Source organism: Pygocentrus nattereri, chromosome 27 (assembly GCF_015220715.1).
Source record: "Pygocentrus nattereri isolate fPygNat1 chromosome 27, fPygNat1.pri, whole genome shotgun sequence".
Lineage (NCBI taxonomy): Eukaryota > Metazoa > Chordata > Actinopteri > Characiformes > Serrasalmidae > Pygocentrus > Pygocentrus nattereri.
In genome coordinates, this window is record NC_051237.1 from 19,519,462 (window position 1) to 19,533,767 (window position 14,306).

General features: G+C 38.9%; 1 protein-coding gene across 1 annotated transcript; it reads left to right on the forward strand.

The window, feature by feature from the left end:
• The first annotated feature begins 782 nt into the window (after window positions 1-782).
• rab5aa (RAB5A, member RAS oncogene family, a) lies at window positions 783-14,100 on the forward strand. The gene is made up of 6 exons (XM_017683192.2): window positions 783-940; window positions 3,473-3,699; window positions 6,154-6,305; window positions 10,335-10,457; window positions 12,248-12,341; window positions 12,562-14,100. Exons 2-6 carry the CDS (start codon window positions 3,534-3,536, stop codon window positions 12,675-12,677), a joined length of 651 nt encoding a protein of 216 aa, XP_017538681.1. The 5' UTR covers window positions 783-940; window positions 3,473-3,533; the 3' UTR covers window positions 12,678-14,100.
• Window positions 14,101-14,306: the final 206 nt, after the last annotated feature.

The window sequence follows — 14,306 nt, forward strand, 5'->3', positions numbered from 1 at the left end:
TATAAGCCTCTTCTCTTTCTGGTTCGTGAGGAGTGCTGGAGTCTATACCAGCTGTCACTGGGCGAAAGGTAGGAAAGGTACACCCTGGGCAGGTCGCCAGTCCATCGCAGGGCAGACAGACAGACAGACAGACAGACACATACATCCTGGACTTTATTTTACAAATAAAATTAAAGAAGTGTCCTTTAAAACGATCTACAGATTGCATTCTTACAAATGCTTAAAAATGATATCAGCCTCGGCTGCAGTTTCTGTAATGAGCATCCTGAGACCCTGTTCCATTTATTTTGGTACTGTTCATATATACGATGCAAATCTGACAAGATTTCTCATGAGATGTAATTGGCAACATTTTAGTTGATTTCTCTTTACTTTTTAAAAAATTATTGTTTGGATTCCACAATATTTGCAATCAAAACAAGAATAGTTATTCATTTATTCATTTTTATTGCTGTTGCTTTTATATTCACAAATGCAAATTCAGTAACAAGAGGCCTTTTTTCTTAATCCTAAAATCCAAACACTACTTTATGAATTCGAAAACAAAAAGGCAATAAAAACTATTTCTATTTAATGCATTTATGTGACTTCGTTTTTCCACCCCTAACAGTTTTCTTTTTATTTCTTTGTCATTATATCCTTGTGCTTACCTGTATTAATGTGGCTACTACACAATAAAATAAAATAAAATTAAATAAAATATAATAAACAGGCACCGTGCCTGTTCCTGTGCTACAGGAAGTGCGTTACCGCGGGCCAGAACTGACGTGGCGCGAAGGGCGGAAGTGCTTGTTTGTGTTTTGATTCTAAAGGGAAGTTGCGAGAGAAAAGAAAAGGAGGGGACGGTCGGGGTTCGGCGGAGTTCAACATCAGCTCACCCCCAAAACCCAGGAGAAACGCTCGTTCATCCCCATCGCCCGAAATCACTTTACACGTCCAGGTAAAATGAGTCGGCCCGTTTCGCGGCGCCGAGCGTTTCGCCTGGTTGCCGATCAGCAGCTCTGTTAGCCTGTTAGCCTGTTAGCCAAGCCAACAGTAAATAAGAGGCCCGCTGCCCTAATTCTGCTCACAAAGAGCTGCTGTCTCTGTCCGCCCGCAGTCCAAATCAGCCCAAATGTGATGTGGTTATAATGCTGCCTTTGTGGCGACTCGGAACTGTGTCAAAATGCAGCTAAACTGACTTGTGCGAGCTAAGACGAGCATTAGAGCTGCTGCGTCTTTTACCAGCGTTTCTGTCACGAACAAATCGCCACAGCGTGCTGCTCAGGACAGAAACGCTGTTCTGGGACAAGGCGAAGCGACTCGTGTCGTCAGCGTGTCTCTGCCGATTTACGCATCGAGGAAACAAGTCATTAGGGTGTTTTCTTTAAAAATGGCGGCCTCCAAACGTAGCGTTTTTGGAAAACGGAGGAACCGAGAAAGTGGGGGGAAATAATGGGAAGATGGTGTGAAGCCGGCGTGCTAGGTTTAGACAGTGATGTGGTTCGGGTCTCTGTCAGCCACGTAAAATTTTTTCCCCCTCTAAATGTTGCCGGTGTCAACAGAGAGGAATAATCCGGCTCAGTACGTCAACTTCCTTGATTCGCCCTCGACCGACGCAGCGTTTGTTTGGTTTGTCATCATTACGCTCTGCGGACAGTGCCCGCTGATATTTCTCTGGACTGATGTTTCAGAGGCACCCGCGGTGTTAATGCCGTGATGGCAGACGTGCTGCTCTCAGCCAGAGATATTTAATTACAAGACAAACGCAGTTGCCCACAGACGCGACAGATGCATGTAATCGTTACTTGGCACCACACACGTCGTGTGCGTTAAACTTAATCATTTTCTCAGAGGTTAGGCTATGACTGTGGCATGACGGTGACGTGTTACGCTTGTCTTTAAAGATTTAGGCTACGTTAAACAAAGTAGTGCGGTTGCATGTGAGAAGTGAGAGTGTCTGTCTTCTGTAAAGTCCGAGTAGTGCTCGACTGCTGGGTAAACATGTCAGAAAGTGCTGTTGCGACATCACAGTAGTGATCAGTGCAGTGTTGATTTCATTATTGCGCTCTCCCATCACAGAACTAACATGCTGGTCCTTCACATACATGTGTATACATTTTGTGTATACATATTTTTGCTTGTGTCTTACATGCAGTGTCTATTAGATTATTTGCTCTTTGCTCAGCGTGTGGACACTGATGTCTAGGCTGATCTTAATCACCTGTTGCACTTTAACTTGGTGCTATATGTACAAGTATGTGTGCAATAGAGATGTCATATCAACATCAAACTGATATCAGCAGATGTTGGATCAAATATTGGAGGGAAGAAAGAACAAATCTGATTCAGTCCTGTAGCAAATCTGCATTAATACATGTGTATATATCACACGTATATTTTGTAATGCTGTGTTAGCTGTTTGTTTCTTGTGGGGTAGTAGTGTTTGATTAGTCTGAGCACAGTGGTCTACCTTTAGATGCTCAACGTATCTGAAGTACTATTATTACAATATATGATTTTAATGCTAAGTAGTTTTGGAAGAAAACTGTCAACATTTTTATCACTTCATATTCAAGGTCTCAATATCTGTAGTGGAAAAGAAACAGCGGTATTGTGCCACCTGTAGTATAATCGGTGCCATGCCAAGGTCAGATACATCCCTTCTTTTCTTTAATTTGCAGTCAAAATGGTTGTTCAGATGTCTTTTTCAAGAAAAGATACAGAGAACATTATGCAAAATTACACCAAAGCCTTAAAAGCTAAATATCATATCAAATTTATTAGTGTTTATTGTGACAATTTATTTTAGATTATTTGATGGAGCTCCTTGCTCAGCATGATCACTGATATCTAAGCTAAATAAAAAAACAGCCACCTATTGAACATTAATTTGGCGCTGAATGCCAAATAGATTAGGCCTGTTGTTTTTGTGGTATGTAATGCATATTCACATTTGGGAAGGCTTGACATCCTATGGCAGATTCAGACATTCAAGAAGAGCACTATAGTCTGAATAGACCTTGCCTGGTTTGGGAGTACATAGCCTATGCCAGAATTTCATCATGACCAGCAATCAGTGACTGAACGGTGACAAGGACTGGCTTGCTGTGTAATTATACTGTATGCAATGATGGACTGTTGGTGTGTCCTGCGCTCTGTTATGACAGATTGTCACAGAAATGATGAACTCATTTCCATAGCAGTAGTACTTCATTCTTCCTTGATGAAGTGAAAGCAGTTGTCGGTTACTTTGATGTGATTTGCAGTGGAAGTGCCATAAACTTTGTTCACATGTAAAGCTTTAGAAACGAAATCCATGAGAACCGTGTTTGAACAAAGGCTAAAGAAGCAAAACCTTTTTAAAAGTCAAGATGACATCAGAACTGGCCATTTAGCGCTATTCCGGCAACAAGACAAGGAGTGAGAGAAAACAGTAGGTCAGTGGTCAATGTGAAAGTGCTCATTTCTTCATTTTTTGAAAACTTTGTAGCTCTTTCTGGAACAGTGCAGTGTGAGCGTGCCAGACGGAGAAGGGGACATTGACAACTGTCATGGCCAATCGGGGAGGAGCGACCCGGCCCAATGGGCCCAATGCGGGCAATAAGATCTGCCAGTTCAAACTGGTCTTGCTGGGAGAGTCAGCTGTGGGCAAGTCCAGTCTTGTGCTTCGTTTCGTCAAAGGCCAATTCCATGAGTTTCAAGAGAGCACAATAGGAGGTAGGGGACACATCTGCACAGATGTTTATGCATGATATTTCTTTATGTCTTTGTATGTAATGTCTGGTCTTACGCTAAATTTTTTACCTCTGTCTGTTTTAATTTAACTACGTTATATGTAAAAGGGTACATTGGTTTCCTTAACATCATGTCTGCTTATTTATTTGAACTGATCCCATTAGAAGCCTGTACTTTGTATTATAATTCATTTGAACCATTCTAAACATGAAACTGAATGTGGTCCAGAAAAACAAGCTAGCTCATCAGTACCTGTCATTTTAATCAGCTGTGGTAATATTTGCAGCGGTTTGTGGGCAGCTATACAAAGCCTAAACAGTCATGAGAGAAGATGTTTTTAACCCTTTACTGTTATCTGAGTTTTGTACAAGTGAGTCATTTAATATGATATGATCTTCCTATACATTGTGTTAATTATCAATGGCAATGTAAGTTAATAAATAATAATTTGTTTGAATAGTCAAAGACTTGGAGAAATTATGGGTGATTCTTGGAGAATGACCTCCCGAATCGATGCAAATCATTTTCGCTGCTCTCAGCTTTTTGTAAATGAAAACACCTGTATGTCAAGTTTCATTCTGTAGCATGATTTCAGGCTATTAGTGATGCTAAACTCAACACTTAGGCTAACAGACTATGACACTGATTTGAAACACAGGAGTTAGTGTCCTGTTGTTTATACAGAAACTAGTAAACTAAATTTATATTTTAGTTCAGAGTCTTAATCTCAGTCTTATTGAAATGCTGTGATACGATCTGTAGAAGTAAAACAAATGAGAAATACCTGAATATAGAGAGTTCAACCAATGTTTGTTTCTCTGGGCCAATACCAATTATTGGTAAACGAAGAAGCCAGTAACCGGTATATGGAGCTGATGTCAATTTGCCAGAAATTTGAAGAACATATTGCTTAATGAAATACTAAAAGTAAACACGTGAACTTCCACATTCATGGAGCTTCCACACAGTATAAACATAAAGAAATAATAAGAAAATGTCACAAAGTATTTTCAGTTATTTGTTATAAATGGGTGTTTAAGATAATAAAAGTAAAATATGTGATCAAGTAAATAGCTACCCAAAATCAGCTACAAAAAATTTAAGATCATATGGAACAGGTTTTAATCAAGCCATGAAGTGTTATAATATTTCTCTTATTATTATCGTTATTATAATAATAATTATTGTTGTTATTATTATTATTATTATTATTATCATCATTGCAGATTTTTGTCAGTTGCTAGTAAAATTGGTTTAAGTCTTCAATCTGTTTCTCTGTATCTTTTAATTGTATTGGCTGTAAAATGCCAGCACACAGGATGGTCTGAAGACATGCAGTAAATTCTTTTAGTGTTCGCTCTCAAAGTTCCTTGTGAAGGTCAAATATTGTACTTTATAGTGTGCTCTAATATTTTCAGATGTCTTTCTATATTTGTTCACTTTTGGAATTGAGGCTGTTTTGTATAATCAACTCCATCAATTCTTGTCAATTGGAATCCAAAATTTCTCAAATTGAACAGCCCTTTTTTCACTTGACACATGATCAGGGATTCAACCATTTCATATCACTTGGGGTAAGACATTAAGACAGGCTAGTGAAATTTGGTTTGTATTGGTTGTACTCATCACATTTATATTAACCGATCCGTAAAGGCTGCAGGTGGAGCACTGAACCAGAAGCATTTCTATCAGCTGTGGTTGTGCTACACAAAGACATAAGAACTCACATAAGGCTATTGTTAACAGGGATACAAGCCCATTTCCAATAAAAGGAGAACGCTAAATATTGTAATGGGTAATCAGCCAGGCCCCTAATCAGTTGACCCCTGGTATAGAGTACCGTGCACAGAACTGATCAGCGGGTACAGAAAGCATTTTGTTGACTGTAAAAGTTTACAGCTTCTTTCATTAATTGTCTTAATTGTTGAGTCATGTGATCTGTGTGTTAAATAAACTTTATGCAATATGACATTTATGATGCTCAGATAAGCTCAGAAAAGGTTCCTATACTTTTTCTGACAACTGTGTATGCTTTCCTAACCTGGCAATGCATTTTTTAAAATTGTTTCTATCCCATTTTGTTCTGTATTCAGTGTGCCGTAACATGTTATGTTAGTTTGATGGTATTAAGTTATAAATTTGTTTCATTAAAATACAAAAAATTAATAAATACTTTGAAGACAGATGTTTATCTGAGTCAAACCTTTGTTGAACTGTGTAATTTGTTAGAAAGTGACTGCAGGTCGTGTTCACATCTGTAGGACACACTACCATTTGTGGGTGTTACAGATGTGTTGTATGTGTGTATTTTGTTGTTATACATTTAATGGATTGGAAGTAGAAATGAAAACAGAAAAAGAAATCCTTACTTGAGACTTGATTTTGGCTTGATTTACCAGACTGTTGAGTGACCTAACTTTTTTAAACTTGTTCCAGCGGCCTTTCTGACACAAACAGTGTGCTTGGATGACACAACGGTGAAGTTTGAGATTTGGGACACTGCTGGACAGGAGCGCTACCACAGCCTGGCTCCCATGTATTACAGAGGTGCCCAAGCTGCCATTGTGGTCTATGACATCACCAATGAAGTGAGTCGCTGGTGTGTTGATTCACCGCAGAGATTTAACATGGGTTTTTTGCATGTTGACCAAATACTTGTGTTTCAGTGCTAAATACATACACATGATATTTTTGGTAAATTATCAGCCCAGCATAGCTTAGCATAGATCTTCCTCCTTTTAATTTTGCTGCTCTAAATCTTATTTAGTAGAGCAAGTATCTTTTATTATTTTTTTTTTTCCATTTTCAACCTGTCCCAGTCTAATTTAATCATAGTAATATCTAGTTAGTCTGTATGCTTCTTTTCAGAAAATATTCATTTGAAGTTTTTGGCCATTGACAAAGCTAATTAATGAATTAGATGGGAAAATAAACTCCCACTTCACCTGACAGTGAACGTATTATAGGTGCTGTAGTGTATGTTAATCAATGCTTTATAATATGTGTGCTATCAACACTGATCACTGGATTTTAAGTAGAACCATATTATCACACAGTAGTTCTCATGTTTACTTCTTGTTTAAATGTGAATTCCATGAAAAAAAGTTTTTTGAATTTTGAATATGGTCTGCTGTATGTAAAATGTGATCGTACTGCAGAAAGCTTCGAATCTGCACATTTACTTTTAGTTGTTCTAATTAACTAAGGTTTTCTTGTTTTTTAATAATGACCACCAGCCAGTAAGCCAACATTGTTGCAAAAGTCTTAGACAGCTCATCTTGAAAAAGAAGACCCCAGTGTAAATACTGAAAAACAAAATTTGCAAATGCTTTTAACTCTTAAACAAATTAAACAAAATTAAAGTTGTTTTATTTCCCTAGGTGAAAACATTACCAGCAATAAAAAAGCTAACTTAAGTGGCAGGCTTTTGGGGACATCAAATGTCTTTAACACCCTGTCCTTTTCTCTATAACACCAGTTTTTTTTTAATAATTGTGAAGTTGCTTTCTTCCTGGCACATCCCTCAAACTTACTATGAATCTCTGTGGAATACAGGCATTACTAGACTGACAGTAAGCTCTTACTGTACACTGACATGCCGAAAGACACTGGAGAGAGGGATGTAAATTGATGATGAAGTGGTGTTACTTCAGGGAACCGCTTGGGACCAGCCACACCTGTAAAGTTGTGAGGTTGAATACTGGCTATTGTGCTCATGGCAAAGCGACATGAATTATCAGAGTTCAAACAAGGCATGACAGTGGGTGCCAGATGGATGGGACATTCCATTTCCAATGTTGTGTGGGCGTTCAAAATTTCTTGATCCACAGTAGCCACGTTTACTTGCATCTTAATAATCCATCAATAATCCAACTGATAGCAATAACTAATATGCAATCAGAATATGTAAACACTTAAGTTGGAATAGAGTAATCTGATTGAGGCCATTCCAAATACAATGTCTATCTGATTGAATGAGATGGGGAATTCTGTAAACTGGTCTGCAGAGGAGATGAAGTTTATTCTTTGAACTTTAAAAGACTGCTGTGGGACAGGCGTCCAGCTTATGTGAGCACAACGTCTTCCTCTTACCGCTTCCTTAATAAGTACATGTGAGGTACTGACAAGCAATTAGAAACACAAGCAAGCTAACTGAACTCCTCTCACTGACTGGACCTCACATGATGTACGATGTTTGATGTAGCGTTTACTCTTAAGTGGTACTCCACACGTGTCATTTACTTGTAGTGTTCATGTAAATGAAGATTTTCCATCAGATTGTTGAATAACATGAGCATATAAACACCTCAGTCTTAATCTGTAATCGGAATGTATTCAATCAGATTGAAAAAAAAATCTTTGCATGTAAACATAGACACGGTAGTGTGTGTACTGGGAATGCAACATACAACCCCAATTCCAATGAAGTTGGGACGTTGTGTAAAACATGAATAAAAACAGAATTACGATGATTTGCAAATCCTATTCAACCTATATTCAATTGAACACACTACAAAGACGAGATATTTAATGTTCAAACGGATAAACTTTATTGTTTTTTGTAAATACAACACGTTCCAAAGAAGTTGGGACAGGGGCAACAAAAGACTGGGAAAGTTGAGGAATGCTCAAAAAACACCTGTTTGGAACATTCCACAGGTGAACAGGTTAATTGGATACAGGTGAGTGTCATGATTGGGTATAAAGAGAGCATCCCTGAAAGACTCAGTCCTTCACAAGCAAGGACGGGCGAGGTTCACCACTTTGTGAACAACTGCGTGAGCAAATAGTCCAACAGTTTAAGAACAACGTTTCTCAACGTGCAATTACAAGGAATTTAGGGATTTCATCATCTACAGTCCATAATATCATCAAAAGATTCAGAGAATCTGGAGAAATCTCTGCAAGTAAGCGGCAAGGCAGAAAACCAACACTGAATGCCCGTGACCTTCGACCCCTCAGGCGGCACTGCGTTAAAAACAGACATCATTCTGTAACGGATATTCCCACATGGGCTCAGGAACACTTCAGAAAACCACTGTCAGTGAACTCAGTTCGCCGCTCCATCTACAAGTGCAAGTTAAAACTCTGCCATGCAAAGCGAAGCCACATATCAACAACACCCAGAAACGCCGCCGGCTTCTCTGGGCCTGAGCTCATCTGAGATGGACTGACGCAGAGTGGAAAAGTGTCCTGTGGTCTGACGAGTCCACATTTCAAATTGTTTTTGGAAATCATGGACATCGTGTCCTCCGGGCCAAAGAGGAAAAGGACTGTCTGGATTGTTTTCAGCACAAAGTTCAAAAGCCAGCATCTCTGATGGTATGGGGGTGTGTTAGTGCCCATGGCATGGGTAACTCGCACATCTGTGAAGGCCCCATTAATGCTGAAAGGTACATGCAGGTTTTGGAGCAACATCTGCTGCCATCCAAGCAGCGTCTTTTTCAGGGACGTCCCTGCTTATTTCAGCAAGACAATGCCAAACCACATTCTGCACGTGTTACAACAGCGTGGCTTCGTAGTAAAAGAGTGCGGGTACTAGACTGGCCTGCCTGCAGTCCAGACCTGTCACCCATTGAAAATGTGTGGCACATTATGAAGCGCAAAATACGACGACGGAGACCCCGGACTGCTGATCAACTGAAGTTGTACATCAAGCAAGAATGGGAAAGAATTCCACCTACAAAGCTTCAACAATTAGTGTCTTCAGTTCCCAAACGCTTATTGAGTGTTGTTAAAAGGAAAGGTGATGTAACACAGTGGGAAACACGCCCCTGTCCCAACTTCTTTGCAACATGTCGCAGGCATCAAATTCAAAATGAGTGAATATTTGCAAAAAACAAAGTTTATCCACTTGAACATTAAATTTCTTGTATTTGTAGTGTGTTCAATTGAATATAAGTTGAAAAGGATTTGCAAATCATTGTATTCTGTTTTTATTTATGTTTTACACAATGTCTCAACTTCATTGGAATTGGGTTTGTAGCATTAGCACCCACAGTGAACAGCGCAGTGGTTCCATACTGGTGCAGGTCATGTTTTCATTGCACCAGTGATCATTTGCAGCCCCTCCTTATCTGCATGTACCTGCACAATAATGGGATATTCCAGCCGTATATTGCACCATGCAAGGACCATTCTAGAGAGTTCTGACGAGTGATGTGGCCTGCACGTTCACCCCAGCCAAGCGTTTAGGGGATGAGGTTGAGAGATCCATTCGCATCAGAGATCCTGCACTTACAAATACCATGGTGCTGTGGGTGGCTATCCAGATGTTATGGCTCAGTATCCCTCCAGGCGTCTTTTGTCAGCTTGTGGAGTCGATTCCTCATGGAGTCACTGTACTTTGAAAGGACTACGCTTCAGTTCCTGTCCCGTGACTTTTGGCATGTCGGTGTATGTTCAGTTTACATAAAACCGAAGTTAATATGAATGATATTACACAAGCACTACGCAGGTAAAGGTGCAAAAAAATATATATAAACCAAAAAAATTTGGTTTATATATATAATACTAAGATTAAGGTTATGCCTATAGTATTAAATAACTAATGTTATACCACTAGCTGCTTTGTGTAATTTACTGCTAACCAATTTCATACTTTTTATGCTATTTAGGAGTCATTTGCAAGAGCAAAGAATTGGGTGAAGGAGCTCCAGAGGCAGGCCAGCCCAAACATTGTCATTGCTCTTTCTGGAAACAAAGCTGACCTTGCTAACAAAAGAGCTGTTGACTTCCAGGTGGGTTTCAAAACAGTACCAAAAAAAAACATTGTTTGCCATGCTAATTACAAAAAAACAGTGATTTGGTTTTGTTTGACGTATATTAAATTGAAGTCAGTACTAAAACACAATAGCTGATGTTTTTGTTAACTTTAAAACGTTCATTATGTTTGTTTTGTAAAATATGCTCCTTCCCAATTTGATGCCTGAAAGTTGTGACAGAAGTTTGTTTATCGTGTTATCACCTTTCCTTTTAACAATACTTAATCATTTGGAAACTGAAGACATCATTTGAATTTAATTTTTTCCCTGTTATACAAGTCTTCAGCTGACCGTTTTAGTAGCTGCGCTCTTTGATTACACAGCATTGATGTTGTAACACATACAGAGTGTGGCTTTCCTTGTCATGTTAAAAAAAAAAAATGCATGGAAGTCATTGAAAGCAGTCTCATCTAGAAGGAAATCTGTGTATGCCATAATGGTGCCATCACAGTGGCCAAGTTTCCCATGCCATGGGCTGTAATACTACCTCATACAATGACAGACCCTGGCTTTTGAACTTTATGAACAGTATTGATGGTCCTTTTCCTTTTTTGGGCTAGAGATCACAACATCTATTATTTATGTAAACTGTCTGTTAGCTTAATCGGTCTTAAACCATTCTTAACCAAAAGAACTAGGTCTTTCCTGGATGCTCATGTTATGCTCCTAAGCATGATTGTATCAGATGTTTAAAATGTTATTTGAACATTTTACAACATAGTTAAATAAATGTCATTGTCACAGATTTTTTAAATGTGTTGCAGGCATCAATTTCAAAGTGGGCATATATTTATAAACAATAATGAAATTGAAAAATTATTATATGTCTTGTCTTGTACTGTTTTAACAGGATCAGTGTTTTCGCTCGTTATGTACTTTACCAAATCTTTTAGAATTGCGGTTTGTGTGAACATGTGTAATTTCATTTAGTCTGTTTTTGTGACAGAAGTTACATTACTGCATTCTTGAGAGAGATTTCCAGTGGCTGACAATGTTCTTGGGAAGTTGTTACCAGACGGATGTTTTTTCTGTGTCATTTACTTTCAGTGTGTTCACTACAATTGTTATGGAAATGTGTACAATAACATGTACAATAACTGCTTCTAAGTTCAGGAAGATTTACATTGCTGATAATTAGGAGTTTACTTGTTTCTTAAATTGACTGTATGGCAGAATTTGAACTTTTTTCTCTCTTAATGTGTTAACGAACATACTTTGCAGCCGAATAGCATCCCACCCCAAATAAGCATTTGTAACAGCTTTTGTTTGTAGTTGCAGACTTTTTTTTTTTTTTAATCTATGAACAAATTATTTTATTGCTGCTTAAAGGACTGTCGAGTTGTTTTTGATGTGTTAGGTTTCTGCTTGTTGATTTAGCGCTAGGTCTCCCGTGAGCGCTGCTAGAAGGTGTTGCTTTTAAAGCTACTTTAAAGCTGGATTTAAATGAGAAGTCTACAATTGCTGATTCTATCAGAGCAATGTAGAGTGCATGAGCAGCTCTGTTTCAGCCTGTATTACTACAGATTGTTTGAAAGATCAAACTATGGAAGTGTGTTAATGCTCTTTTTTTGCATTAATGCAAATGAATCATTTAACTTGAACACCAATAGATGGAACATGACATTCAAATGCATTTGGAACTCTAATCCCAGTGCAACACAACTCTCAATACATTAAGATAGACTTCCACTGAAAATAACTGCAGAGTGCTATGCACTCAGTGTGGCCAGTTTGTTGACTCATTTGTCTGGGATGCTGTTTTTCAGGATGCCCAGTCTTATGCGGATGACAACAGTTTGCTATTCATGGAGACGTCAGCTAAGACCTCCATGAATGTGAATGAGATTTTCATGGCCATTGGTAAGTCTTTATTTGTACTACAATGTCACAGCTGTTATTACAGTTTGTAAACAATCCACTAGGACAATGTTTTGTGTGATTGCATTTGTCATATAACATAGTATTGTGTTAAATCCTATTTGCAATTGATTCCGATAGTGATAGATGTCTCAGGTATGTGGTCTTCCACAGCCAGTTCGTTTTACTAAATTTTACATTTCTTCCCCCTTTTGTATTCTAGCTAAAAGGTTGCCCAAGAGTGAGCCCCAGGCTGCTGGAACCAACAGTGGGCGGAGTAGGGGCGTGGACCTAACTGAGACAGCCCCACCCGCCAAGGCCCCCTGCTGCAGCAACTAATGCAAACATCCCACACACCAAACTCTGTTACCACAACAACTAACGCAAGGCCCTGCCCCTCCCCTGACTTGGTTATGACTGTAACTAATGATATGCCCTGCTCTCTTCCTTTCCATAACTTGGTGGCCAGCAGTAACAAAAGCTATGCCCTGACCTTTTTTTCATGTACAAGGCCCTTCATTCTGTTTCCTGAAGGTTATGGCTTGTGTCCAAACATTACTCTGCTTTCACAAATGCTCATCAGATAATTCTTCCTTATGCCATTTGCTAGCCCTAGGCACAGGGGCGGGGCTTCTGCAAGAATCCACCCATCCTGTCAATAGCTAAAGACTCTATAGCCTTGATTTCTCAGACAAAATCTTTTTTTCCTCTTTGTTTTTTTTTCTTTTTTCTTTTCACCTTTTTTATTATTTTGTTTTATAGAAATGTACTTTGCAGAATAATGGTTGCATGTTTCACTACAAGGCCTAAACATAAATCAGAGTTTTAACCTTATCCGATGGCACAAGCGATGAGAGAGGATGAGACAGATGACCCGTTTCCCTTCTTTTGTTTCCACACCTCCCCCCCAGCACATTCTGCTCTGCTTCTAGATGCCCCATTGACACCGTGCAATAGCTGACCAGCCACTTCTTTTGACCGTACTGCCTGTAAAAATTCTCTTACAATCTAATCACGCTGTTATTCACATACTTATGCACACACGCACCTACATATATCGATGATTCCCACAATGCTATCTGGCCAGTCACGGTGAGCCTTTACTACTTTGTTGGCACAGTTCTTTTGGCACAGTGTGAGTGTGCGTGCCTGAGTGTCTGTCAGTCAGCATGCATGTTTGAGAATGCAAAGGAACCTATGCCGTGACACTGCATTCATGTAGTGAGAAATTAATTGCACCCCTTCATTTTAGTGCACACTTCCACTTAATAAGATGAGTAGTTGTTTATTTGCCCCATCCCTTTCACAAATATGAGCCTGAGGCTCGCGCTCTCTCTCTCTCGCGCTCTCTCTCTCTCTTGCTCTCTCTCTCTCACGCTCTCTCGCTCTCTCTCTCGCTCTCTCTCTCTCTGGTTTTAACACACCCAGGTGTTTCTTACTCCATGCCTTGCACTAATTTTGTTCATGAATTTATCTGCTCTAAATACAGCCAGAGTGATATAAATATATATATAAATAATTTACTGTAAATAGGGTGTTGCAATGTAGTCTACTTTTCCATTTACCGTTGCAGAACTAATGCTTGATAGGGAGTTGTCTAGATAATCATTAAAAAAAACTGTACAGTAACCAGAAACTGCTTTGATAGGGGTTTGGACTTATGTTTCTTTTTTCACAAAATGGTTAAATTATAATCAATGGTGGTCTTATAAATGTATGTAGTGTTATTAACAAAAAGAAAATAAGAAACAAACATCCAGTTCTTTTGTGGTGTTTTCTTTCTTCTTTTTTTTTGTATGTTTTGTATATTTTCAAAGCACGAAATCACAATGTGACAGTATAGTGGGATCTTGTATAACCAGAGCTACAAATGCAGGAATACACCTTATTTTAAAACGTCCGCGCTCACAGGAGTTTGAATATCGCGGTGTATATCGGCACATGTCTAGCACTGAGCTATTTGACTAA